The sequence below is a fragment of the Lolium perenne genome, chromosome 4, assembly GCF_019359855.2.
Source record: "Lolium perenne isolate Kyuss_39 chromosome 4, Kyuss_2.0, whole genome shotgun sequence".
In the NCBI taxonomy this organism is placed as follows: domain Eukaryota; kingdom Viridiplantae; phylum Streptophyta; class Magnoliopsida; order Poales; family Poaceae; genus Lolium; species Lolium perenne.
In genome coordinates this window covers 386,427,943-386,454,959 of record NC_067247.2, presented here as the reverse complement: position 1 = coordinate 386,454,959, position 27,017 = coordinate 386,427,943, and the positions used below count along the sequence as shown (strand labels likewise).

General features: G+C 44.3%; 4 protein-coding genes across 6 annotated transcripts; 2 read left to right on the top strand and 2 right to left on the bottom strand.

Annotated features, from left to right (window-relative positions):
• Positions 1-5,808: 5,808 nt before the first annotated feature.
• LOC127297322 (uncharacterized) lies at positions 5,809-8,077 on the top strand. 2 transcript variants are annotated; one of them, XM_071819529.1, is made up of 5 exons: positions 5,809-6,189; positions 6,317-6,587; positions 6,969-7,285; positions 7,364-7,703; positions 7,783-8,077. In XM_071819529.1, exons 1-5 carry the CDS (start codon positions 5,915-5,917, stop codon positions 7,894-7,896), a joined length of 1,317 nt encoding a protein of 438 aa, XP_071675630.1. In that variant the 5' UTR covers positions 5,809-5,914; the 3' UTR covers positions 7,897-8,077. The 2 variants fall into 2 exon arrangements, with proteins under 2 accessions (XP_071675630.1, XP_071675629.1); XM_071819528.1 differs by having other exon boundaries at positions 6,317-6,614.
• Positions 8,078-8,585: 508 nt separating this feature from the next.
• On the bottom strand, positions 8,586-9,135 carry LOC127349265 (uncharacterized). Its single transcript, XM_051375024.2, has one exon. It carries the CDS (start codon positions 9,064-9,066, stop codon positions 8,785-8,787), a length of 282 nt encoding a protein of 93 aa, XP_051230984.1. The 5' UTR covers positions 9,067-9,135; the 3' UTR covers positions 8,586-8,784.
• Positions 9,136-9,528: 393 nt separating this feature from the next.
• Positions 9,529-13,530, bottom strand: LOC127297321 (uncharacterized). The gene is made up of 6 exons (XM_051327618.2): positions 13,171-13,530; positions 12,204-12,321; positions 11,744-12,118; positions 10,513-10,966; positions 10,201-10,282; positions 9,529-9,855 (listed from the first exon to the last, which is right to left on the bottom strand). Exons 1-6 carry the CDS (start codon positions 13,207-13,209, stop codon positions 9,652-9,654), a joined length of 1,272 nt encoding a protein of 423 aa, XP_051183578.1. The 5' UTR covers positions 13,210-13,530; the 3' UTR covers positions 9,529-9,651.
• Positions 13,531-21,749: 8,219 nt separating this feature from the next.
• On the top strand, positions 21,750-26,581 carry LOC127297320 (ribosome biogenesis regulatory protein homolog). 2 transcript variants are annotated; one of them, XM_051327616.2, is made up of 7 exons: positions 21,750-22,170; positions 24,958-25,009; positions 25,105-25,233; positions 25,543-25,660; positions 25,779-25,965; positions 26,062-26,175; positions 26,267-26,581. In XM_051327616.2, exons 1-7 carry the CDS (start codon positions 21,913-21,915, stop codon positions 26,390-26,392), a joined length of 984 nt encoding a protein of 327 aa, XP_051183576.1. In that variant the 5' UTR covers positions 21,750-21,912; the 3' UTR covers positions 26,393-26,581. The 2 variants fall into 2 exon arrangements, with proteins under 2 accessions (XP_051183576.1, XP_071675628.1); XM_071819527.1 differs by lacking the exon at positions 21,750-22,170 and adding an exon at positions 24,226-24,358.
• Positions 26,582-27,017: the final 436 nt, after the last annotated feature.

Below are 27,017 nucleotides of genomic sequence, written 5' to 3'. Positions count from 1 at the left end.
GTGCTCTCATTGAGAGATCTTGTGTAGTTGAAGTGTGCAGGCAAAACCACTCATTGGAGCTCACTTGTATCATGCTCTCAAGAGCTCTTTTTGTCAACTCGTGCTCAATCGAGGTTGACATTGGAGTTTGGGTACCTACACACATGTTAGACAACAAGAACAACGTGTGTGCATGGTATATGAACACATCATCCATCATGATGGTCCATCTCTTTTGCACATCACCATTAGCGTTAAGCAAAGCATCATAATAGATATGGTGAATATGCGGAGTAAACATGGGAACATGATCAACATGGATATATGCAAAGTCTCCAAAATGTGATAGAGCTATGGGGGCAATCTCATTCACAAGCATATTAACACTATTGCAAGCCAAGCATTGGAAAGAGAAATTGTTCATCATTTTGGTTGCATTAATGGGAGAATATTGCAAGCATGTAGCACAAAACATGTTCAACATTTGATCATTGTTGTCGACAAACCTAGGGAAAGAGCAATTGTTCGGCAAGGTTGTCACAACACAAGCATCATTATCAACATTGCAAGCAATACATGGGAAAGAGAAATTGTTCGACATATTGCAAGCAATAGGATAGAAATCGAAACACTCATAGCATGGCATGGTCATGTTATCACAAGCAATCAAGTCCACATGATCAACAATGTTGGTATCAAGCAAAGCATCACATGGGAAAATGAAAGAAGCATATGACATAGCATTTGTATCATCAAGATCATGCATGCACTCATCAATCTTCATATCCACTAGTGGGATCATGGCATCATCAACACCCATATAGGTACCTTTGTAGTCCCGCTCATATGAGGTAGGTGTTGTGGAAGAGGTAGGCTCGATGTGGCCTCCATGTTCATCTTCAATCAAGCATGGTGTGATATCATCATCTTTATGCACCATGTACATCTTCTCCATTATCGGCGTCTCATCATCCATGGGACCTAATAAGACACAAGGAAACACACTAGAGGTAGAGGGTAAGTTGTTAGAATTCGAAGTGGCCTCACATGACCTATCAACTACCACTCTCATCTCACTCGGTGTATCACTCATGCTCTCGAAGTGGAGGCACTCATTCTCACATATAGTGGATGCACTCATCTCACATATAGTGGAGTCGCTCATCTCACATATAGTGGAGTTCCTCATCTCCATGGCAATGGCGTCGTCGATGTCCGAGCAACCTAGCAAAGAGGAAGACAACACAAGAGGAGTAGAGGTTAAGTTGTTAGAAATCGAAACATCCTCACTCGACTCATGGGGTGTATCACTCTTGCTCTCAAGGTGTTTGAAGTATGCGTTGCACTCGGCTTTTTCTTTGGGTGTCATTTGGGCTTCTCGAGCATCTAGCTCGGCAAAGTATGCTCTCATCTCGGCTTGCTCTTGTGGGGTCATCATGTATATCTCACTAGGATAGGTGTATATGTATGGTGGAAGGAAAACTACACAAGTATCCCACCTTTCAAGAAAGTATCGGAGAAATGGTTCAAATCAAGAGCAAAGTCGAAATGTATCGGGGTTACTCACACACACACTCAAAGCACACGCAAAAGGCTAAGAAACACTATATGTGGTGGGTAAGGGGTGGATAGCAAACGAAAAAGATCAACGGAAAAGTCTATTGTCAAATGTGGGTAAGATCCAAAGTCAAATGTCAAGAGTGGTGATCTATGTCAAGGAAACACGGAAACACACACAAAGGAAAACAATGGGGTTAGCGCGACCAAGGAAGTGAGCAAGTGACAAAGATGGTCCTAACAAAGACTATATGCTCGGTGTCACGCCAACACAAGAGAGACGGTAGCTTGGTTGCATATGAGAGAAGCAACTAGATTTGCACAAATGCCACTCTTCTCTTTTCTCTCTTAGTGCGCACAAGCTTTGCACTCCTCGGTATCGGTGGACACACACTCTTTTCTATTTCTTTTTTTTTCTTTTCTCTTTTTTTTCACTTTTTTTTCTATGCTTAGAAGCTTTATTTTTCTCTATGTATATGTCACACTTTTCTTCTTTTGTGTATCTTTCTCACCGAGCTTGCTTCGGAGCTTTGCTCAACACAACGCACACACACCCTCTCACGATCGTGACACTTGTGCAATGCTTCGCAACACTCGGAAAGCCACTCTCAATGGGATAGGTACACAAAGAAAGAAATGAGGCTACAAGGGGTAAGTGGCAAGTTATACCTAGTGAAAAGGTTAGGCGGTGTCAAGCACACGAACTTGCGATGGCGAAGTGGTGGTGTCGATGACGATGTCGAGGTTGCGTCGGAATCCGGGGTGCCAACGGTGTCGTCGCGGAGTTGGTGTAGGCGCGAAGGTGGAGTAGACGACCGATGCACTCCAAATCGAAAACCGAGCAAATTAAGTCAATGCCCGAAAAGTTGGGTCAAAACGAGCGGTCGAAAGTTGGGCTCCAAAAATCGTCAAAAATTAGAGATGGGCTATGTGGAGTATTTGGGGGATGCTGTTAAAATTTGGAGTCAAACGGGCTCCGGAAAGTTGTCAAAATTTGGGGCAAAAAGTGGAGTCAAATTGGCCGAAAATTGGGTCAAACCGCTCCAGATCCCGGTCAAACCGGATTCCTGGCCGGACCACCCGGTTTAAACCGGATGCTGGACCGAAAGAGCCCCTGGACTGGGCCGGATGGCACCGGTCTGGGATCCGGTTTCAACCGGGCGTCACGGCAGCGTGGGCGATTGGGTCGTGCACGCGTGGAGTAGCTACTGCCTGGGGCGCGAGCTTGCGTGGGGAGCTGGGGCGCGCGGCCAGGAGCTTTGCGGGCGTGCGGTTGGGGCACTGGTTTTGCAGGAGAGCGACGCGTGCGAATTTGGCAGAGGCGGCGCTGGGGATCGAAGCCTGGCGGCGCGGGTCAGGATGAACAGCACGGGGCGGCGGTGCAGGTCGAGGACGGCGGGGCAGGGGCCGGCAGCTTGGAGCAGCAAGGAGCAAGGCGCGGAGTTGGGGCCCGGCGGCCCGAGCTGGCCAGGGAGCGGGCCAGGCGGCGGCGCGAGCTTAGCCGGGCGGCGCGGGAGGGTTGCTTGGGCGAGCGCGGCAGAGCGTGGAGGCGCCGCGGTTGGTGGCGGCGGGTGGGGCCAGCGGCGCGGGTGATCGACCAAACGTGGACGAAGCTGTTCTTGAAGAATACGACTATGAACAGCACGAAAATAGGCTTACAAATCCTCAAATTTCTCTGGGAATACACGGAATTAGAGCACGAAAATTGGGGGATTGATAGATCAGCACTAGTAACACCAGATCCGTGGATCAAAACCACAAAAAACGCAACAAATCCGGAGATCAATTTTCGAGCTATTTTTTGGGGCAATTTTTTGGGAAAATTTTTGGGCGAAAATCGGTGGAATTGGAGGTCAAATTCGTGGCAACCTTTGCTCTGATACCATATGATGCGGCCTAAGGCCACGTGGGTTGCCCGATCTCACGAATTGACCGAGGGAAAGGTGGGGGAGAGGAAGAACACGAAGAACACGACGATGAACACGATGAACACACGCAAACACACACCAACCCGATACAATTCGGTTTACTCCCGATAGCCCGAACCACTATCCCGATAGAATCTCTCAAGGGAGAGACACGCGGTAGAATCTCCGAGAGGAAGATCGGTATATGATCGGTGGAATCACACGAGTGAGAGACCGGTGGTAGAATCACGAGTGTGAGAGACTAATCATATAAGGAGTGCCTTGTACAATAGATTTGGATAATCTAAGGAGGGGGTTTCCCTAATCCCAAAGGGATGGTGGAGGCATGAGCCAAATTCTCTCAAGTTCATTCCTTTTTTTCCTCATGAAGGGGAAGGTGGGAGCCTATATATAGGGAGGCACTAAGGAGGGGTAGTTTAGGCATACAAGGGGGGTACATGGGACTTGGCCCGAATTGACTTGGACACATAGGGGGGCGGATTGTCCGGCCTTAGTGGGGCGGATAATCCGAGCAGTCGTGCTTCATGCGCCGTCTCTTCTTGGCGACCTCGGGCGCTCTTCTTCCTTCTTCTCTTCCATGCCTCCGTGACCTCGGCCTTGAGTGTGGTTCTTGTCGTTGAAGCACATGATGAAGCGAAGACCGTAGGTCGGGCTACATCATCATCGATCTCGACGCAACTGGATTCTTAACAGGTGGCTACCGCAAGGAGGCGTTGCTGGATCCACCCCTTAGCCCGTTGAGGAAGCACCCCGAGTGCTTCACTCTCAAAGAAGGGGACCACCAACCAGAGAACTACATGGGTCTGTTATCATATACCTCATTTAATGGCTGTTGTCATGACTTGGTCGAAGACCGAAAGTATGTGGTAGACGATGATCTACTCATTCATCAGGCCTCTGTGATGTCAGTGGCGAAGCACTGGCGGAGAGACGAGGCTAACGTGGTGGAGATGGACATCACCATGGGGAAACATGAGGTAAGCTAAGGATTATGAATTTTAAATTTATGATCAACACTTGCTAGATCCGGCTTACATAAGTTTCCTTGTCTTGCAGGTTGTTGTGCTGCTCCAAGCCATGCTTACCTCGAAGACGGTGCTGACCGATGTGTTCATCGCCAGGCTGGAGGCAGTCCTCCCTCCAGAAGAACCCCAGGGAGCAAGACCATAACCGTGAAGGTCGCGAGACCTGACACCATTGCCGCCTTCAAGAGCAGTGTCATGAATGAGTCTATGGTTGCAATTATCCGTCAGAGAATGTACCACTCTCTGTGAATTTTACAAGTGATAATTGTCAATTTTATCTAGACAGGTGGTGTGGTGCTCTGCTATAATAATGGTCCTTTTGTCATGTGCGCTTAAGAACGATCAGAGCTGTCTGAGTTTTTGTGGTGGTTCGACTCGTTTCACATTTGAATGGGAGATGAAACCAGATTCAGTAAGATATACATAGGCCAAATAGAATTATATTGTTAGTAACACTAGAAACGCATCTGAAGCAAAACTATAAACATAGTATGCACTTATTTAACTTGAAAACACAAATTTATCTTTAGGTACACAAAAACTTGGTAGACAACTGACAAGAAACTAACACGAATTTGCATATCAACTAATGATGTGCAAGGTTCAGTTTGAATGCGTCAGGGCAAATATTCTGGTGTTTGGCCCACCCAAGCAATGGCCACATGGAAACCCATTTGATCAGCCCGCCCACTGAAACTAGGGAAGTATGATGCGTTTCTGATTTGGTAGGATAGTCTTAAGTGGTACTCCCTTCGTCCCAAATGTAAGGCGTCTAATGATTGGTCAAAAGTCAAACCTTACAAACTTTGATCAAATATTTAGAAAAAAATATTTACATCTACAATATCAAATTGACATATTAAGAAAATATACTTTAGGGTGAATCTATTGATAATGATTTAGTATTGTAAATATTTATATTTTTGTGTATAAACTTGGTCAAACTTTAAAAACAATGACTTTTAACTAATCCTTAGACGTCTTATATTTTGGGACGGAGGGAGTACCAAGTTTTAATATATGTTTTGTTATTTCTAGATGATTGAGAAATAATCTTTTTGCAAGTCAATAGTATTTTTACACGAGATTCATGCCACTATAAAAGAAATGAGAAGATCTCAGTTCTGAATGTCACTGAGAAACAACAGTTTTTTAAAATCCACTGAGCTATAATCGCACTCAAAATAGATAACTGTTGCTGGACATGACCGTGAAACGAAAATAAAAAGGTAAAGAACAAAGGAGCGATGCTAAAGGAATATCAAAAAAAGCACTAGTGCGCACTCGTAAAATAAAAGTCTAAGGGAGCATCATGATGGGGGACAAAAGCACACAAATTATTCCCCACTTCATTTAGTTCTTCCTGTGTGATGCATTCCATTGTGTTCTGTACTTCATCTGAACCAGCACGAACACTCGGCACCTATGGCCTCCAAACCCTCCATCAAGATCACGCTCGCGGTGGATAGGTCGCGGAACCGCGTCCTCTTCGCCGACACGGGCTCCGATTTCGTCGACGTCCTCCTCAGCTTCCTCACGCTCCCGCTCTCCGCCGTCCAGTTCAGCGCGGCAGGTGCGTCATCGCCGGGATGCCTTTCCAACCTTTGTGACAGCGTCGACCGTCTCAGGGGCAGTAAGCTGCTGAAGGTTGACGCCTGCCATGGCATGCTTCTCACGCCTTCGCATAGGCACGAGTTTGGGTATGCATCACAATAATACTTACCCAATATTCTCTTTTCGATGAAAAATAACCGCGCGGTCAATGTATTGCTTATATATATTGAATTCTTTGATTTAGGAAATCAAACATTTGTTATCTATCACCAGGTGTTATATAACTACTGGATGCATTCACGATACTTTTGTCAAGAAACAGCCGAATCTACTGGTAGACGGCAATTCCTGCAGCTGCTGGATAATCATGTCCAGACTCGTTCATGTCTACTGCAACGCTATCTCTGGGTCTGAGTCGTTCGTGAGATGTAAGGAACGGTTTTTGATCACAGATGACTGGAAGATCAAGCCGGCATCCACTAGCACCATACGTTCGCTGATTCACAAGTTCAGTTCTGATGCCGTCTTCCATGGTTTTGAAGAGGTTGAAGTGTGTGTCAGCTGGAAGGACGTAAATACTTCCCCGTCCCTATTTTTGTCTTCTATTTTTTGAAAAAGTGAGTGGTTTTACTTTGATCAACAAAAATTGACTAATGCTCCGTGGTTTTACTTGATCAACAAATTGGCTAATAATGCATGACTTATTTGTTGTAAAAAAATACCATTCGAAATTTCTTTCAAATACGACTTCAATAATATACTATTACACATATTTTGGTTAAATCGATGGTCAAAGTTCAACATTGAAAAAGCACCACATAATCAGGGACGGAGGGAGAGTATGATTTATAGTTCTAGGACTCATATACACAGCTAGAAGGCGAATACTTTTCTCTACTAACTTGGATTTTTTTCTGAATTTTAGGTTGTATCCATGCTCAAGGCTTCTCTTTTGACAAATACCACATTCACCGATGTGTTTTTATCCAAGGGAACTGATGACCATGCTGCTCATCCCACCGTGAAACCAGCCAGCGTCGATCAGAAAATTAAAGTAACTTCCGGCTCTTTATCAGAAAGCAAGATCAAGCTTTTCTATGACAGGCAGGAGAACAAGGTCATGTATGCTGAATGCAAGCATGACTTCATAGATCTGCTCCTCGGTTTCTTGACTTACCCGGTGGGCTGTCTGATCAAAAACATGAGAGATGGTGATGTCACTTCTCATTTTGGAAGTAATAGGTTCGTCCATTTGTTCCTTTTCGATTGAGGGGATATATAAATATCAAGCTGATACCAATTACATCGGCCTTTCCAAAGGTTCGACAATCTGTACAACAGTGTCATCGATCTCGACGCAACTGGATTCTTAACAGGTGGCTACCGCAAGGAGGCGTTGCTGGATCCACCCCTTAGCCCGTTGAGGAAGCACCCCGAGTGCTTCACTCTCAAAGAAGGGGACCACGAACCAGAGAACTACATGGGTCTGTTATCATATACCTCATGTAATGGCTGTTGTCATGACTTGGTCGAAGACCGAAAGTATGTGGTAGACGATGATCTACTCATTCATCAGGCCTCTGTGATGTCAGTGGCGAAGCACTGGCGGAGAGATGAGGCTAACGTGGTGGAGATGGACATCACCATGGGGAAACATGAGGTAAGCTAAGGATTATGAATTTTAAATTTATGATCAACACTTGCTAGATCCAGCTTACGTAAGTTTCCTTGTCTTGCAGGTTGTTGTGCTGCTCCAAGCCATGCTTACCTCGAAGACGGTGCTGACCGATGTGTTCATCGACAGGCTGGAGGCAGTCCTCCCTCCAGAAGAACCCCAGGGAGCAAGACCATAACCGTGGAGGTCGCGAGACCTGACACCATTGCCGCCTTCAAGAGCAGTGTCATGAATGAGTCTATGGTTGCAATTATCCGTCAGAGAATGTACCACTCTCTGTGAATTTTACAAGTGATAATTGTCAATTTTTATCTAGACAGGTGGTGTGGTGCTCTGCTATAATAATGGTCCTTTTGTCATGTGCGCTTAAGAACGATCAGAGCTGTCTGAGTTATTGTGGTGGTTCGACTCGTTTCACATTTGAATGGGAGATGAAACTAGATTCAGTAAGATATACATAGGCCAAATAGAATTATATTGTTAGTAACACTAGAAACGCATCTGAAGCAAAACTATAAACATAGTATGCACTTATTTAACTTGAAAACACAAATTTATCTTTAGGTACACAAAAACTTGGTAGACAACTGACAAGAAACTAACACAACAATTTGCATGTCAATTGATATTGTTCAAGGTTTAGCTTGAATGGGCAAGAGCAAATTCTGGTGTTTGGCCCACCCAAGCAATGGCCGCATGCAAACCCATTTGATCAGCCCGCCCACTGAAACTAGGGAAGTATGGCATGGTCAGACCGCCAAGAAAGGATTCGACATTAGCTCAGCAAGAACATCAATTAGCCTGTATATTATTTGTTCCCAAAAAAAAGCATGTTATTTGAATTCACAGTTGTTCCTCCATTTCCCCTCAAAAATGGAAATTTGTTCCTCGATTCTCGAATCGTCTCCAGATTTTATCTCACAACAATGTCACGTTCGTCTTAAGCACAAAGTAATCCTAGAAAAAAATGTGATCCGATGACGAAACAAGAACGAACAACAGGACAGAACAGAGGCAGCAAAAGACGCGCGTCCTCAGGATGTACGCACGGCACGGCGGAGACCGGTCACCGATCAGCGACGGCGGCGGCGGCGGGGCGCGGGCGGAGGATGCGGCACTGCTCGGAGACCTTCTGCTGGAGGTAGTAGGGGTGGAGCGGGTGGTCGTGCGCCAGGAACCCCCACCGGCGGCCGTTGCGCGTGATCTTGAGCAGCCGCAGCAGCATCGCCTCGGCGAGGTCCCCGTCCCGGTCGCGCGCCACGTACCTCGCCACCCGCTCGATCCGGTGCCTCTCCTCCGCCGGCACCCGGTGGTCCAGCGACGTCGTCGGCGGCGGCGGCTCCATCATCGCGCGATCGGGATCTCTCGGCTGGAGTCGATGATGATCGGGAGCGAGTCTTCAGGGTCTGGATCGAGACGAGAGAGATTTTGTAGCCGTTTCATTTATATACAGCGCGCGGTTCACAGTTCGCAGGACACTTGGCCCCTGACAATGGAACGGGAATGTTTTCCTTTTATGGCGCGGAGTGATTTCCAGCCGTCGGATCCCGCATCTCATGGTCGACGTGGGTACACATGTTATCCAAAACTAGTTGATAATTTCATCATTTTTTTCCAAATGGTGATAATTTCATCATTATTATCAGTTATATTCTCCTACGAAATTAATAGCCTGATACTATCTTTTCCCTCGGTTAATGATACAGCTAATGATCCAATACTATTTCTTTCCCTCCACTAATGTAATACAGATATTTTTCCCTTTTTTGCACGTAGATGTTATCCGATCTGCAAATTGAGGGGCCGAAAATAGTGAAACCACACTTGCATTCCTTGCTACTAAACGATGAGCCAGTACTTGCATTTTACATGGTAGGTTTTCAGGAACACTATTCTATCTCTGCTCAAACACTACAGCACACACAGAAGATGGTCACAGGCACCAGCACCAGCATGAGAACGAGGAAGGTATGTGCCCGGTCTTCCGGATCTGCGCCGCCTGCTCCTCCGCTCTCGCCGCTTCCTGGCTCCTCCTCGCCTCCGCCGCCTGCCTCTTTGCCTCCGCTCTGCGCCCCGCCGATGCCAGCTTCCGAGCAAGCACGTCCTGCTCTCGAGCTCGCTTTCGTTCCATCTTCGCCTGTAATTTCAGAAGAGTGGCAGTTCCTTTAGATGTTGCCATGTTGGATGCTTGAGTTTCTCTTTCAGTTTTCTTGTAATCTATCTGGCTAAATGCTATCAACTAAACATTCATATTCAGAGATTGTTTCATTTGCTAATTCAGAGAAATTGAACTGACAGTTTTATATTCAAGTAGGATTCTACTTCAGAGATTCAAGTAGGAGTATTCAATAGGATTCTTGCTCTTCACCATTAGGGACTAGCCATCAAAAGTATGAAACTGCATCGATGCTTTTCAGATGTGATGTTTCAGAGGGTATTATTAGATCATCAACTAATATATAGTCAGCATCTCAAGGTATACCTCTATTCTCTTCATTTCAGCTTCATATTTTGCTCTTTGGTGATTTTCCCAAGCTTGAATCTTTACCTCTTCTCTCTGGAACCTACAAGAATTTGCAGGATTGAAGAAGATGAATGATAAATCTGGTTTAGGAGAAATGTGCAATAAGGAAGATATTTCACAAGTGTGCAAATGTCTCTCCTAAATAGGCCTAGCAAATAATGACATATTGTTAATAATGCAATTTTCTGAACTCCGTACCGAATTGTGTATAGTGACATTACAGTTAAGCACTTAAACTAATATCCGCTAGCACATAGTTAGAAATTTTACCTTGCAAGATATTTTGCTTTCTCTGCCTCCTGCCAATCTGCAGCACGGGTCTCTCTGTCGATTTCTAGAGCCTTATCTGCTGGAACGTTTGCGAAATTTGCAGTAGCTCTCTCTTCCTTGCTTGCCCATGCAGCTATAGTTGTCTTGCCTAGCCGTTCACCGAGATCCATAATTTCCTTCCTGGTGTTCAACTGTAGCTCCTCCTCAGACATGCCCATCTTGCTTGAATCAACATTAGCACCACCGAATTCAACGCTGCGTTGCGGAGTTGGTGTCCGGGAGGAAGTAGGGCTAGATGCTATTATAGGAGTCCCTGTCCGAGAGGGCTCCTGGCTGGCAATTGGAGTCATTTCTGTTCCCATATCTCTCATCGAGACAGACCTAACTACGTGTTCTGGTTCCTCGACTATTGGAGCAGTTTGTGCAGGTTTCAAGGAATCCGGCTGAGTGAAACCTACATATATTGTATACAGAATATGTTATCAGCACACTAAAATGTATTGATAAAATAAAAGCGCAAACAAGAAATTTCATTTCTGTTTTGCAAGTTACATAAACAAGAATATATTTATTACTATTACTGTCAGTATTTTGGGCAGGATATAAGCATGTCGATTATAAGTAGTAAATAATAGATCAGTATCCCTGAAATATATATAGGTCTGGCACCGCAATTTTTCACTACAAACTCCTCATTTGAAGAAGAGTGAATACCATGCAGGTATACTGGTTGCTGCTTCAGGTAGAAAAACCCACTTGAAACAGTTTGTTGAATAAATTTAGAGAAAATAAGTAGTGGATTATGGCAGATTGGCTTTTCAGGAAAGGGAAACATCAAGCCTACTAGAATGATAACATCACAGTCGGGCCTTTTCGCACCACCTACTAATGTATCATGATGTTATGTTCCACTTGTCCCTGACTCAGCCGGCGCCAACAGCTTCAAATTTGCCAACCAACAACATCAAATTTGCCAACCAAAACACTTCCAAACAATCTTTGACCCAGCTCAGCGTGCTACATCATAAACAATGATGAAACATGCCAGTTCAACCTCCAAAGTTCAGACAAACATGCTAGGATATTCCAGACACATCAAGCAGAGATATTGCTCTCAAGTCACCGACACAGCAACATTTATCAGCTCATGATCACATAGCAAGCGTTATCAAGTAAATCAGTGTGAGATAACATAATAAAAACATCAAAAACATGTCAAGTTCTTGCTTACCAACTGAATTACCAGCCAAGGCTCCACCAGTGTTCCTCGGCACCTCGGCGACAACCTTAGCAACGGCCGGTGGATGAGCTCCGTGCTCGGGGAAAGCAAACGCCGACCTCTTGGGCGGAATCCCAGCGGCGCTCGCTGTGCGGCCAGTGCGGTTCGCCGTCGGGCTGGAAATCCACTTCTCTGCATCGTCCCACTTGGACGGCGTCGGTCTAGAGAACGGCGGCAGCAAAGCGGACACTGCCGACGACCTCTTCACCGTAGTTGGACCCGACGAGCTGCTCTCGGAGTCGAAGCTGTCGTCGTCCTGAGCCCGGTTCCTCGATCTGTGGCCGCTGTTGCTCGACATCTCTGTGGAGGTGGAGCATTCCAAGCTCCCTGTCGAACACAATTGGTACCGAAGAGTTAGTAGCGTTCAGTAAATGGTAACCACTGAGCTGTATGTACAAACAGTGGGACTTACTCCGGTCGTCGAGCTCGCCGGAGTCGTTGGCGTCCGGCGAGTTGTCCTCGCTGTCGTGCTGCTGCTTCTCTAGCCCGAGGAGCATCGCCCGCAGCTTGGCCGGGGAGAATCCGCCCGACTGCATCGCGGCAGAGAGGAAGTTAGTGATTTCTGAAAGAAGGGGATCGAGACGTTGGGAGAGCTAGTACTCATATCTGCGGCGAACTGAACCGAGAAGAAATTGCCAAAACTTGATGGAACCACGCGAGAATGGACAAAAGGATCCCCAGCTTTCTAGAAAACCGTGCAGCACAGATAGATACCCGACCCACATCAATCCCATGCTGAAAGCTACGACACACACTCACATCGTCGTCGCCGAATTAAAGACAAAATTGAGCAGAGCAGAGGCATCAGCTGGAACAGGATGCTGAAAGACACCACTTTTCTGCAAAGTGAGCAGCGAATTCAGCAGTGAAGCGTCGAAATGTAGGCCGGATTTTGGGGAGGAATGGAAGAACAGAAGCAGAGCGCTGCAGGGGAGCAGTCAAGACGCGGAAAAAAAAAAAGAGGTGGACCTATCGGCAGAAAGCGCATCGAATTCAGCAACGGCAGGGCAGACATCCTGCTTTCCAAGAACTGATCATCATTAAAGAGATGGATAGAGAGGTCACACCTCAAGATTCCCAAAACAACGTTAGCAGCAGAAACCTCACGAACAGCAGGAATCCAAGACTAGAGAGGACCAGCACAATCTACCAAATCGAACCAAGATCGCCGGTGCCAATGGCATCTCGGGTAACTAAACCGCGCTTACACCCGGAGGAGACAACAAAAACCCGAACCAACCACCGAGACTGGGAGTCGGCCGCCATGATTCGAGCTCGGGAGCAAGCAGTACGGATGAAAACCAAGAAGAGTGCCCAGACCAGACTCCCAGAGAAGATCCAAACGGGAAGGAAGCGACGGAGGGAGGATCGATCGATACCTGACGGTGGGGCGGGTCGTGGATGCGCTCGTAGTCCATCGGTGGCGGGCACTGCAACGGTAGCTCCTGGAAGTTGAGAATGGTGGACGATGAGAAGCGGGGGGAGGGGGAGAAGGAGACAGGAAGCTTAAGAAGCGGCGAGACTGCGAGTGGTGGTGGTGATGGTTAATTAATTACTAAATCTGATTGATTAACAATATGCCTCTCACGATGTCAATCAGCCGAGCCGATTAAGACCTGCGAGGAGAAGTGCATTTGGAGGCTTGCGAGAAGGATTTGCGAGTGGAGATCTTGTTGGATCCTTTCCCCCGTGTTTCGTGAGTCAAAGGTGACACAATTTGTTTGCTAGTAATCATCATGTGCTTGGAATTTCATTCTGAAGTTTCATCCATTTATCCCCTCTGAAGATTGTCTCATCCATTTCATGCTCTCTGAAGATCTGTTCTTCTGCTTGGTGCATCAGAGTTGTAGGGGAAAAAAGAAGAAGAAAATGATGATGTTTGAATTTACTGCGTCTCGAGCCGTTCACCATTGCCGCTGCAGGAAGCAAACGGCAGCGAGCGCCACAGCAGGTTACGTGCGCCGCAGGCTCCTCTCCTGACCTGACGCTCTGACGCAACACTATTTAAACCTCGTTTTGAAACAAGTCAGGTCAAGTCACACAGATATTCAGAGACTGAACTCTTCGGCGTCAAATTTCTACTTTATATATAGTTTTTACTAATCACTCGCGAGAATTTAGTTATATCCAGCAGTTGTACGGAGTGCAAGTCGTGTGGCGCAGTGACTGGCAGTGCACGTGTGGGGTGGTACAATCTGAATCTGCGCAATGGGCAGATTAATTCATTCGTTCATTAGCAGATACTATAATGGAGGAACTTTCGTAGGAAGAGAAAATGTTTGCGAGTAAAAACTGATGGAACGTGGCAGGAGGAGGACCAAAGAGGCACACATGAAGCTGCTAGTGTAGGCAGGCACATGTTGCAGAAGTACTTGGTCCACGCCATGGCCGAGGTAGGGACACCGGCCACGCTCCTCTGCGACTTGTCTATTCTTGGCCCCGTTGCTCTGCTTCAGTCAGTTCCAGCTTGCCAGTTTAGAATGCAGAGCATTGAGTACATTCACTTTAGAAGTTTACTAGGAAGAATGCCCGTGCGTTGCTACGACAGAATAAATTTAGATTTTGACATGCAGATAAAAAAAATTATGTTTTAGAGTTTCACAAACAAATTAAGAAGTGCATCATGAAAGACATTAGCCTTCGAATATTATTATTACCTCTACTTCCCAATATAAGATGTTTTGGTAAGCTATTTTAGCAAAATAAAACTTTTTATATTTAGTATCGGAGACCTTAAAATGCCATGTCTCCTATAGACATTTTTTTTATTCTAACATTATAAAAGAAAATAATGTGAAGTGTGATATGTTTGTGTCTTTATTTTGGAGATAAAACTTTTAGCAACGTGCCATGTATTATTGTATATTGTATTAAATAAATATTTTTAGGAACTTGCCATGTAATATTGTATATTGTATCAAATAATTTTTTTAGGAACATACATGGATCAAACTACTGGATTCTTATTTCACATCTCGAACAAAACCAATAGTGAAGTAAGGATTTTTTTTTTTTTTTTTTTTGAGAAACACAGTACAAACGCAGACGCTCACATACACGCGCATACACTCACCCCTATGATTTTTTTTGTTCTTGTTGTTTGTACATTCCCGAGAAAAAAATCTTTTGAGAAATATTACATGCGCTTATTTACTTGCAACCTTCTATTTAATTAGCTTACACCATATATACTGTCTTTTTTTGCTTCCTGGCTCGGCTTGTCTCCAGCAACTTGCCACCGTACATGAATCGGTTAGTCTTGACGTAAGGCAAAGGTGGACTAAAATTTTCCCTCTATTAGGCAACTATTCATGTTAGTGATTGTCTATTCGGTAGTACCTGTACCAATAGCCCAAAACGGACCGCCAAATCGAAGGCAAGAGTAGGCCAGAGGTGGTCGCACGGTCAGGAATCAAAGACCAAATAGCAACAGCCGGACGGAAATCGGCAGGGGTTCTAAAAAAAACTGGAGAGACCAAAGTGAAAGCTTTTTATGCTTAATTGTACATGCTTCCACAGCTCTGTCTCACTTCGTCTGATGGTAGTAGTAAAATGGTAGATACATACACAATCGTAGGTATTCTAACTTCCTGTTCTTGCCTTTCTTTCCGCCTGGCAATAGAACTGCAGGTGAGCGGAGAACGCAACGCAGCGAGGCTTGCCCGCATCAGATCTGCAGAGCAGACTGTCCACGCAGGAGAGGCTCAGTACACCGGCGCACACCGGCGTCGGCGCCGGGTCTGGAGGCAGCAGCGCCATCTCGTCGCCCGCCTGGAGGGGCACATCTACCTCGTGGGCCGCCCGCTGGTCTCCTGACCACGATCTCGGAGCCGCTGGGCTGTGCTGGTCTGAGACCATGGGTCGGGGCAGGGGGCTTCTGGGATTCTCCCGTGGCACGACGGCCGGAGGAACCGCTCGGCGCTGGCCTGACCGGAGGCGGCGGGCCCGGCGGGCGGCGGCTGTGTGACCAGGGGAGGCGTCCCGATTTCGATTTCCTGACGAGTTCAACTGCTTAATTTCCACCATCAGAATGCTCTGATTCCTTTCGTTCTTTTCTTCCATTCAGATCCCGAGTCTTTCCGCTCACATAATCACACCACTGCCGCCATCGATGGGGTGCGCTACCGCACCTCGACGAGTTTTTTCCTTTCTGTTCCTTGGATGCTTGTGGATATCCAGAAAACCTGCGTATATAAACTGGTAAAACTCTGTTTAATGAAGCGAGGTGGTACTAATTTAAGCTCTCTTTAGATCGTTAGGCTGTGATTAAGATGGGTTCGATGCGGAGCTGGCCCAGCAGCGGTCAGCGCATCTTGTGGTCCATGGTGGCGCGAGCGTGGAGGCAAGGTGAACCGGTAGATAGCAGGAAAACTAAACGAACCGGTACGGTGGCAATGTGAAGTATTAAGTGATTTGGTGGGAGGGTAAAATGGTCCAAATAAAAGTTGGACGAAAATTTTGGCAGAAACCTTAGCTCCTTTATTATTAGGTATAGATAAACGACAATAAACAACTCGGTTACCACTTGGTATGTGTAAAACAAATTTTAAAAATGTTAAAATGGTTAGGAGAAAAAAATCCACACGTAGAGGAACATGTTCTATGACTATGCGTCAATGCGTGCATATAGAGTTTCACACTAAAATATGTTTAGGAGAAAAAATCCACATGTAGAGGAACATGTTCTATGACTACACGTGCAGGTAGAGTTTCACATTAAACAGATAATTTTATGTCCTATGTAAAAAAGATAAAAGAAAGATCTTCAGAAATAGACTATTTTAGCACCAAGAACTCCTTTTTTACACGGGGCACAAAACATGTCGTCTTTTTTGCTAAAACAACTTTGTGAGCATGTAACATGTCTAGATATAGACGACATATTTTTTGTAAAATATGTTCAAAATACATTTCAAATAAAAGGTGCTTATGCACATAGGTGCAGAAACAGCCTGTCCTAAACTCGCAATCTTTTTTCTACAGAAACTGGGTCAGAATTATTTTTTGCAGGATATCTGCGTCGAAGACCTTGTACAAGGTGCTAAATTCCAAGAGGTCCTTCCAAGTTCCAACCACAGTAAATTTTAGTTTACATTCTAACATTCTCTATGCAAGTGCAAACATGACTTCAGGGACACTTTTCTTGGATTCTAGGTGTAAAGTGCACCACATTTCACTGGCGGTATTTTTCTTTACCCAAATTTTAGGATCAGGGTGTGCTGGCACTACTTATAGCAGAGTTTTAACATATGTTTGGCCGAGGTAGGGACACCGGACACGCTCCGCAGAAGTTTTCGATTTTTTCTGAATGCGACTTGTCTACTCCTCTCCCTGTGCAGTTTGGAACGCGGAGCGTACAGAGTTTTTACATTAATGAACTCTGAAATCTGAATATATTTTTGTTATTTACGGTTCAATTAAAAAGTTTCATGTACTGACAGTGGAACGGGCTGATTAATTCGTTCAGATACTGGACCGGGAGTGCAATCTTTTTGTGATCGCAGTGGAATTAACTCTCCGCATCGATATTTCTATAGAAGGTGGACATGTAAAGAAAAAACGTCCAAAAGGCGCCTCCCGATTCACAATTGAAACTGCTGCACACACGACACATCCTTTTGTATGATTCTTGTACGATGCAAGATCTGACGGTGCTGCACTTTTTCGCGAAAACGCAAAAGATTTGCGTTTCGATGTATTGATAGATAGAAAGAAGGTTATATGTACATGTCTAAAAAGGACAACCACCCCGCACTACAACTCGATCCAAGAAAGGAGACCTAATCTAGGGGAGGATTTGGCGGACACCCCGGGCTCCCGTGTTCCCCATTGCCGCGCTTCGGTCTTGATGTCGTTGAGCAGGGAAGGCACCGAAGGCTGTGCACTATCGAAGATCGCAGCATTCCGGTGTTTTTAGATCCACCACGCCGTGTGCTGCACTTCAAAGCCAGCTACGAATGGTTCTATCTTGACTCTTCAGGAACAGGATGGAATCTATTATACGTGAGCTCATTCAATATATGTGAGTTTACTTTCTTTTTGCAACCATAACTTCAGGAACAACATTCTTACTTCATGGCTGTGATGTACCCGACATTTCCATATCAGCGTTTTTCTTCATTTCAAAATGTAGGTTCTTTCTTGGTCATACAGGTACAGCTAAACATTCCTAAATTGCTCCGACAAAGATGCCTAATCATTTGTTGGTGGAGAAGCATTAGACAGGATAAGAATGCTGAGTGGGTTTAGGCTCATGAAATCGCGCAATCACTTGATGATTGGCCGTGTAAGACTTTGACCAAAAGGGTGTCACCATCAACGGGTTCATGTCAACCTGTGGCTGTGGGTGCATGCTCATAGGCTTAATTTGTCCGGCTGTCAGATTAGAAAGTAATAATCCACTTCATTACGTGCGATCTGATTAATCTACATCCACGCCGACCGGAAGTTGAAACTTAAAGGGGCAACCAGATTCAAAAGATACAGCATGACATTTGTCATTGGTGCTGCGTGATGGAACAAGGCCGGCCATTACCTCCGTGGTCCATTGTTGCAAACGCATAAGTCCAAAGATGGAAGCTCAAAGCATTTCCCTTGATGGTGATCTCTGAACTGCTACTGCTACCAGACGAGATAAGCTACGTCGTTGTGCATATGTAGGTTTTCGTCTTATTTGTGAAGGACGCCGTTACGTAAAGATGCACAAACTATTATCCTGAACAAAAGTAAACCTTTTGTGTTTGTCATACCTCAATTTTCTACTTTGAGCGGACTTAATTGCATACTTTGCTAATAATTTTGGTGGATACTTAACTCAGCTACACAATATGCATAATACTAACAAATCTACGGGTAAATATGATTCTTCTTTAAAACAGTCCATAAGCAGGGACCTCTTGACTCTCATACCATATAAGATTGATGCAGTAGTCATATTAATCAAAAATCTAAACTAGCTGACAGGATATTGCCGCCCGAAACACCTCTTCCGCTTGCTGAGGCAGCGCGAACTGTAGACCCTTCCAGGGCTTGCCTTGATCCTCCAATTCCAGCCAACGCCAGCGTGTTCGTAGCGCCAAATTCAGCAACCTCAAATTCTTCACGCCCAAGCCACCAAAGATCTTCGGAGAGCAGATCATGTCCCATGCCACCGCACACTGTCCTCTTCTTGCTTCAGTAGATGCAGACCAGAAGAATCCCCTCAACGGCTTGCCTTGAAAAAATCTAAACTAGTGAAAAGGGCTAGAAATATAGTTATATTCCAACATCGGTTAAAGGGGAATTACACCCTCGTCTATTCCAGCTGGCAAGAGCAATGTCACAATCCATCTCCGATACCAAAGAGAGCCCACTACTCTCTCGCTCTAGTTTGAAGGGTGCCACACGTCAAAGTTGCTCACCCTAGAGCTCGAGCGGAAATCGTCAACACCGGTACTAGGGAACATAGACTATGCAAAACCACACCTGCCATGTACTCGTGGGTAAAATGCAGACCACACACCACCAATCTTCTATTCTTCCGGTCAACACTGATCTGCACAATATTTAGAGGCTTCACATTTTAGAAAATTGTCAATAAGAGAATAACTAACAGAGACTTTTATCAAAAAATTATGTTAGAGCCTTACCATGGCTGCCACCTACTAGCCTGAAGTAGTGGTTCTTCGGGACATGCTAGACCGGTAGAGACTATAGTGAGGTGTAAGCAATGGCGGATGATGGCAATGGATCTGCTCAGGTGCCAGCGATAGCAGGCCAACGGTAGCAATATATAATGGAGGGAAGACCTGCAGACGTCGCTTATAGTGGCGGAGACAGGGGCCAGCAAGGCCTGCCCCCTAAGATTCAGTACTTATGCCTAGGTCCCTGCTATTTAGTACTACATGATGTGGTTTCCCCCCCCCCCCCCCCCCAAATAGTCATTTTCTCTACTCCGGCCCCTCTTATTTGTTTATCCTACCTCCGCCCCTGGTCGTGTAGTAGCATAACAAAGTCGTACGCGGCACGATCGGCAATGGATCTATCTTCCCTCGTCATGCTAATTGTGGGCAGCACGCCGAGTCCCGCACTTCCGTCTAAATCTAATCTGGTAACTCAAACATTTGGCGAAGGCCCTCCCACTAAAGATTTTTGCAAGACGCGGACATTGTTGTTTCACAAGGTCTTGGGTTGATCTCTCGTTGAACCCAAGCTTTTTTCTCTACTGGGCGCATGGCTAAATGAATCTTTGAACTGAAGTCTACTGCTGAGAAAAAGATCAAGCCTAGTGAGGAGGCCCGACCAAAGCAGGGGAAACATGTGCTTGCTGGAGTGACGCACCAGAGTCAACGAAGTATGCGAGAAATAAACAAATTTCCACGATGATCTAGTCCAATAAAGCTTATTTTGCAGCTTCATCCCACCAAGATTGTTCCTGGGGTTGGGTTGGTCAGCCAGGGTGGCTGCCCTGGCCCCCTATGATATAGGTCCTCAACCTATGTATGTAATGTAACTCTATTGCATGCAAGGAGGCAATCACACAATTGACTAAGTCCACCATGGCAGGTAGGCACTCTATGGTATTTCTCCTCTAACCACGCATGAAGCTTCTTATGCTATGTTTTTTTTCTTTTCTCAAAAATCAATGCCACCTTCACGGCTCCATTAATCCCCTTCCTACTTGGTTGCTCGTTGCCACCACAAAGGTGGGGGAGGGCGCCCACAATGTCAGTAAAATCAGATTACATCTCCTCCTAATCCATGAATTTTAGTGCATGGTTCTAGTGCAAATTCTTTCATATACCCACTGCACACTTGCCCACTCACACGGTGAGTATTCCTGATTTTTATCCTTTCCTTCGCTTATAAATATGATCCACTCCATCCCATTTATTAATTCACTCACACAAAATCTAATTCTCAAGCGGTTTATTTCTAGAAAACGGGACCTAGGCACCTAGCCAATTGCTAGTCGATTGTTTGAAAATTTCTCACTTTCCTACTCGATTTGACTACGTTATCTAAGTCTATTTGTTACTAAATTTCCAACTAGGATGTTTTTTTTTGTATCTTCAGAAGTTTTGGATATCTCTTGTAGTTGTTGTTGAGTGTTGACTCTGGGCATGTTCTCTTAGATGAATTCCGGCTTGGATCAGATCAAGGTAAAAGGCTAAACTTGTTGTTCAGAACAACCCAACAAGAGTACGGGTATGAGATAAAATATTACCCATAGATTTGTAAATGAGATAATATCATACCTATCGGGTAGAGCGGGTACGGGTGTGGGGATTGTAGAACACATACCCACATACCCATTCACCTATCTAAATTTGACAAGTGGCCATCGTGATATTCTAAATTACTTATTTTTCTTCCTAATCACGTGTTCGTGTTGCTAGGTTGAACCTCACTCTTTCCGGTCTCACAATCGATAGTAGGTTAATGAGGATTAGACCCCTATTTTGGATTGCTTCACCTAATGTCATATTTTTTAATCAATTTGATGTGTTGTAAGCGTGTGTATTTTTACCCGCGGGTACCCACTTACCCTGCCGGGTGATGGGTATGGGAAAACTTGTACCCGTTGACGGGTATGGGTATGGGTGATGTGTAAAATTGAAGGCAACGGGTACGGACATGTGATGGCTCTACCCGTACCCATACCCTGCGGGTGCCATCCATAGTTGTTCAAGTACTATTTTAAAATTTGTGCAGTAATATGTGATCTAGAAAATGTTCGTCTGGAAGTGAAGAAAAGGGAAAAAACGATAAAGGGAAATGAGTATATTTTTAGGATAATAAAGGGAAATTAGTTTTTTTAGAGGGAGTAAAGGGAATTTGTTTTTTTAGTGTGGGAGTAAAAGGAAATTAGTTGATTGGAACTCAAAAGGATCAAAGGCTGTAGAGAGAGACCGTGGGCGGCGGCCCATTGCCAAACTGGGCTGAACGTCTCTGCCACAGCCTCAATTTCTGAACCAACCCCTAACCCCCATTCTCCCGACACGATCACCTTGCCCTCCCCGACAGAAACCCTAACTAACACCACCGGCCGGCGCCGCCGCTCTTACCCTCACCGCCCCGGCCATCCTCTCCTCCGCCGCCTTTCCTCCCTCAAACCCCAGCAGCACACCGCCGAATAAGCCATGGCGGAAGAATCAGCCGCCGTCACGTCCACCAACCACGAGGTGGACCTGGGCCACCTCATGGCGTACGACCCCTCGCACCACCTCGCCGCCGCCCCGTCCTCCAGGGCGGAGCTGCGGGAGGAGTGCCTCCGGAAGGCCACGGAGCTGGCGCAGGCCGTGGCCGACGCCCTCTTCGCGCTGCCGGCCACCGAGGGCCGCGACGGGCCCGTCGTCCGCCTCCCCCCGCCCGCCAACCGCCTCCCCCGCGAGAAGCATGTAAGCATAATAACATCTCCGCTCTCCTACCATTAACCATCAACCATTACTTATGCTATATATGAAAAAAAATGCTGCCTTCATTGGTGTGGCTACGCCGATGGTCCTTGGTATGCTGCACAAAAAGAAATTTAGACCAGCTTGAATAGCAATCACCATTCGATATAAGAATGTGAAGATTAGATTTTCAGATGCATGGTAAAAAACAGAAGAAATGGATCGAAGTGCAAAAACAAACACGAATATATGTTTTTCCCACTCAAGTTCATATTTGGTATATGTGGCCGCGTGGGAGATACTCATTAGCTGAGTGGTGAAGGTAGGTATTAAGCTGCTCCAAAGGAGATTCACTTATTTATTACCTCAATCTGAGCGAGGCTTTGCGTTCTTTAATCGAGAAATCTTCTACAGTTGTCAGTCAATTACATTTAAAACTCAGAATTATGCAAACAAAGCAAGCACTTACAAGATGGCCACACATGCCCTTAGACTAGTCATGGTGGGGAGTAACATAGAGCAGTAACATGCACATGTTACTAATAGACTGTGGTATTCTGTTTACTTAATAGACTGCAGTGCCATATTTTAAGCACACTAATTGGATTTATTATTCTGTTATCACTTGCGGTGAAGTACCTGATGAGCCGAAATCATTTGGTCAAAGATTGACAAGCAAGTGATTTGGAATAAGATGCTTAAAACAATGTATCAAGCCTGAACGCAAGCATAACTGGGATCAACAGATCTAAATCTCTCCCAGCTTCTTATTCCACGAGCTAATTTACAGGAGTTTTGTCGGCTCACAAGTAGCAATTATATGGGGTAACTATTCGGTTATTTTTAAAGTAGTAGTTTTTGCGTTGACCTGACATTATAAATGTTTAAGAGGAACGGTATTAGACATATAATTTCAGAGCCTACATCTACATAGTACATGTATAGAAGTAGGGGAGTGTACCTCAGTATCATTTCAAGTATATTATAAGAAAATAGTAGTATATTAGATATCTTGGAATGAAGGACACTAACCTGTCTAGGAGCCATGGATGAACTTCTGACAGGGCTGCAATTAAAGTGAAGAGTCAGTAAGACTACCCAAGTATTGACTTTGGCTTGAAACATTGTTCAGCTTAGCTATGCTATATACTAAAATAAAAAATCGTTTAATGTTAATTACTCCATCAGTTCACAATTACCTCGCATTCTAGGTTTAGTCAAAGTCAAACTTTTGAGTTTGAACGAATATTTAGGAAAAATATCAACATCTATAATATAAAACCTATTATATTAGAATCGTCATGAAGTATATTTTCAAATGCATTTGGTATTACAAATGTTAATATTTTTTTCTTTTTTTTCTTAGTCAAATTTTACAAAATTAGACTTTGAATGAACGTAGAACGCGAGGTAAATAAAAAACGGAGGGAGTACGAATCAATTTCAGAGAGTTAAGACAACAAATATAATAGTATACAAATATAGGCAGAGAATGCATGTAGTAACATCTTTACCTACAAAGAAAAGAAGGGATATAAACATAGAAGAATACCTCTGCAAAAATAGAATGACTGTTATGACCCAAAAAAAAGTCAGTATGAGAGAAAAGAAAGCATGCTGCTATGTAAATGTAGGTTGGTGTTTCTATACACCATGATTTGGTCCCAAAAAAAGTCAGTATGAGAGAAAAAAAAGCATGCTGCTATGTAAATGTAGGTTGTTGTTTCTGTACACCATGATTTGGTAAAACTGCACAATCCCGTGGAAAAAAATTGGTTATTGCTTACTTCTCAAGTATTGCACGCATCTGTTCATGGACAATACTGACCTCAATTGAGTCATTTTTTTAAGTAAATAAACTTAACCAACCAGGTATACACATAAACAGATTATGCTGATCCTGCTCTTGTGTGCTAGTACAAACTGAGCTGTCCTAAACTGAACTGAACTTCATGACTAAGCTGAATCACACTGAGATGGAGTATGAGTACCTGAAATACTGCTTTGGCTCGTTAATGCAGGTGACCATGTGGCACATTCATCGAATCACAAACATTCATCAAATCACAATGTACGCAAGGATACATCACAAAGGAGCAGCATGTACCAAAGAAATATGCACCACAAACAATTAGAATATAAAAATCGGCTTGTACAGAAGTTTAAGAGGATCAGCATGAGCGATTGCAAGGTGCGGTAAAAAATGATCATCTCATTGTCCACATCTATTTTTGAAGTATGAATGCCATAAAAGGCCAACTAATGCAGTATCACAATGTAGATGCACTCGAGGTTGCATCGCAGGAGCATTTCCAATTTCTTTATTTTAAAAAATAACTTGTTAATTCAATGGTCTTGTTCTATCAAAGGCTACAAGAAAATGAATGGCAGTGGTAACCAACAATCACCTGAAGAAGCTGTTGCAGTCCATTTCTTACTGAGATTCATAAGAATAAGAATCCATCTCATCTGCAATTTTTTCCTGCTCATCTCTCTATAACTGTATAGACTATAGAGTATAGTTGTAATTGTAAACCTGAGATTTAAATTTTGTTTAGCCCGAACTTAGCATAAACTAAATTACTCTTCAGGCCTACAACACCACATCATAACAAGATGCAGTGTTCGCTACTATTTAACAGTATAATTATCTTTGTCCCTCTCACAACGAATTAGAAAGTATAATTAACTTTCTTTGTATGAGGTACCCTTGTATGCGTATTCATATAGGAAGAAAATGAAATAAGGGAGATGAATACTCAAGCTAATATTTTTCTTTCCTGTCACCAGTTACCAAGGCCGGCGCCTCCTACAAAGTGGGAGGCTTTTGCAAAACAGAAAGGTGAACTTGTTATTCTTGCCGGCTCTTTGAGTGCTTTTGTTCGAATTCTATTTACCTGGATCTGGTATAAGTGCATAACAGTAACATACTTCCAGGGATTGTCAACCGCAAGAAGAACAAGCGTACATGGGATGAGCAAACCAATTCGTGGAAGCGGAATTATGGCTATGATCGCGTTAATGACGACAGAGACATTCCCATCATTGAAGCCAAAATGACAGATGGTAAGCAATTTGCCTCCTTTATCTCTAGCTAACAAAGCTTTTCTTTAGCATGTTGAGCAATCTTTGTGAGCTTCTCCTCTACTGATTATCTATGTAGTTATCTTGTGTGGTGATACAAAAGCTTAGCAGCCTGCATGCTTTTGCTTATTTACACAGATTTTGTCCAGTAATCAGTTTCCAATGCTCTTTTCTTTTATGACTGACTGAATGTAACTAGTCCTCAATTTATATGTAATTAGTTATAACATGTATGTGTCTTCAAACCTATTTTCTCAATCTGTTACCCTTCTAATTAAATTTGGTTAACAGAACCAGGTGTTGATCCATTTGCTAAAAGAAGGGAAGAGAAGAAGGGCAGGGTCGATAAGCAAGAAAAGAACAGACTTGGGAATCTAAGGAATGCTGCAAAAGTTGGTGCTCTGCCAAGGTAATCCTTTCCTGCTATCTAATATCATCTGCATACCTCATACGCTACTTTTGTCTGTTATTCATTACATTAGCAACTCAAGAATCTAATATAATAGTTTCTGAAAAAAATTATGCAGTCATATACAGCTTGCTGCCACAGCCATTCCGATCACAGGAACTAAAGCTGATCTGCCTAGAAAATCTAAGAAGGAAGACCTTGAGAATGTTGCTGGTATGGCTTCTTCAGCAACGGCTAGTGGTGGAAAGTTCGACAAGAAGTTGCCAGGCGAGAAGCCTCTTAAGAAAGCTGGCAAACATAGAAAGGTTTTTCTCTCCTCCTATAAACTCGTTCACCTTCTGTAGATCCATGTGCCTTCACAAGTTGATAGCTCCAGCAGCTTACCTGTTTATTTTCTGCAGTTTCTCCCTGTGGCTGAAGGGAAAGGAATGGGCAACCTGGAGAAGCAGCAAAATGACAAAATCTTGAACAGCCTACTGGCCAAGAACTTCGAGGAACCGTTGGATGTCAGCAAGGCAAGCTCTGAAATCAAATAATATCGTACATTCATTTGTTTAGTCCAGACCATCTATCTAACAAACAGATGTACATAACTTTTGTTACCAGGCAATCACGATGTACAAGGTGAAGAAGGACAACAACAGAAGGAAAGAGAAGAAATCGTCGTCCGGATCGGATAAGGTGAAGCCTGGGAAGAAGATCCACAAGAAATCTTCAAAGAAGAGCGCTTAGGTCCACATCATCCATCCTTAGTGTAGGAGGCGATTTTGTATGGTTGTTGTCCTGTTTAAGTTCATCGGAGAAATATTGTCATTCCAGGTGCTAGTTGTGACACAAGAACCTGAATGTTGCTGTGGCAATGCTGCACGGAATGTGCACGTATTATATAATCTATCAGAATATGGGAAATGTTTCTGGAAAGCTTTTTAGCGGTATGAAACTTAGCAAACCTAACAAAAGAAAAGTCTGTATTTCAGAAAAGAAAAAAAAAAGAAAAAAAGTCCGATTCTGAAATGTTTTAATGGTCTGAACAATTGGTGCTTCTGTTCTCCGTAGCACGATCCATCTTAGAAGAGCTCTCCCTAGGATTGACCTGCTGTGGTTGCTCCACTGTTGGCAAGGATGCAAGGAATGCGTTTTCTGTGATAAGGATGAATCTATTCAACATTTGTTTATCGAATACCCTCTAGCTAAGGTTGTTTGGCGCATAATATATATGACTTTTGGTTTATCCCCACCTGTTAATATCACTCATCTTTTTGGTAATTGGCTTAGCAGTATTCCAAGGAATGTTGTACTGTAGATTTGTGTGGGTGTCTACGCTTTGATTTGGGCTATATGGAATGTGCGTAATGAA

What these genes read in the sequence shown, in the direction of transcription:
- LOC127297322 (XM_071819528.1), top strand. Translation starts at nt 5,915, where the DNA reads ATGGCCTCCAAACCCTCCATCAAGATCACGCTCGCGGTGGATAGGTCG. An exon ending in TCGCATAGGCACGAGTTTGG is followed by an intron (nt 6,190 to 6,316) that starts GTATGCATCACA and finishes ATCTATCACCAG; the next exon opens with GTGTTATATAACTACTGGAT. An exon ending in TCTCATTTTGGAAGTAATAG is followed by an intron (nt 7,286 to 7,363) that starts GTTCGTCCATTT and finishes GCCTTTCCAAAG; the next exon opens with GTTCGACAATCTGTACAACA.
- LOC127349265 (XM_051375024.2), bottom strand. Translation starts at nt 9,066, where the DNA reads ATGATGGAGCCGCCGCCGCCGACGACGTCGCTGGACCACCGGGTGCCG.
- LOC127297321 (XM_051327618.2), bottom strand. Translation starts at nt 13,209, where the DNA reads ATGGACTACGAGCGCATCCACGACCCGCCCCACCGTCAG. An exon ending in CGGCGAGCTCGACGACCGGA is followed by an intron (nt 12,119 to 12,203) that starts GTAAGTCCCACT and finishes TGTGTTCGACAG; the next exon opens with GGAGCTTGGAATGCTCCACC. An exon ending in CTTGGCTGGTAATTCAGTTG is followed by an intron (nt 10,967 to 11,743) that starts GTAAGCAAGAAC and finishes CAATATATGTAG; the next exon opens with GTTTCACTCAGCCGGATTCC.
- LOC127297320 (XM_051327616.2), top strand. Translation starts at nt 21,913, where the DNA reads ATGGCGGAAGAATCAGCCGCCGTCACGTCCACCAACCACGAGGTGGAC. An exon ending in GCCTCCCCCGCGAGAAGCAT is followed by an intron (nt 22,171 to 24,957) that starts GTAAGCATAATA and finishes TCCTGTCACCAG; the next exon opens with TTACCAAGGCCGGCGCCTCC. An exon ending in AACCGTTGGATGTCAGCAAG is followed by an intron (nt 26,176 to 26,266) that starts GCAAGCTCTGAA and finishes TTTTGTTACCAG; the next exon opens with GCAATCACGATGTACAAGGT.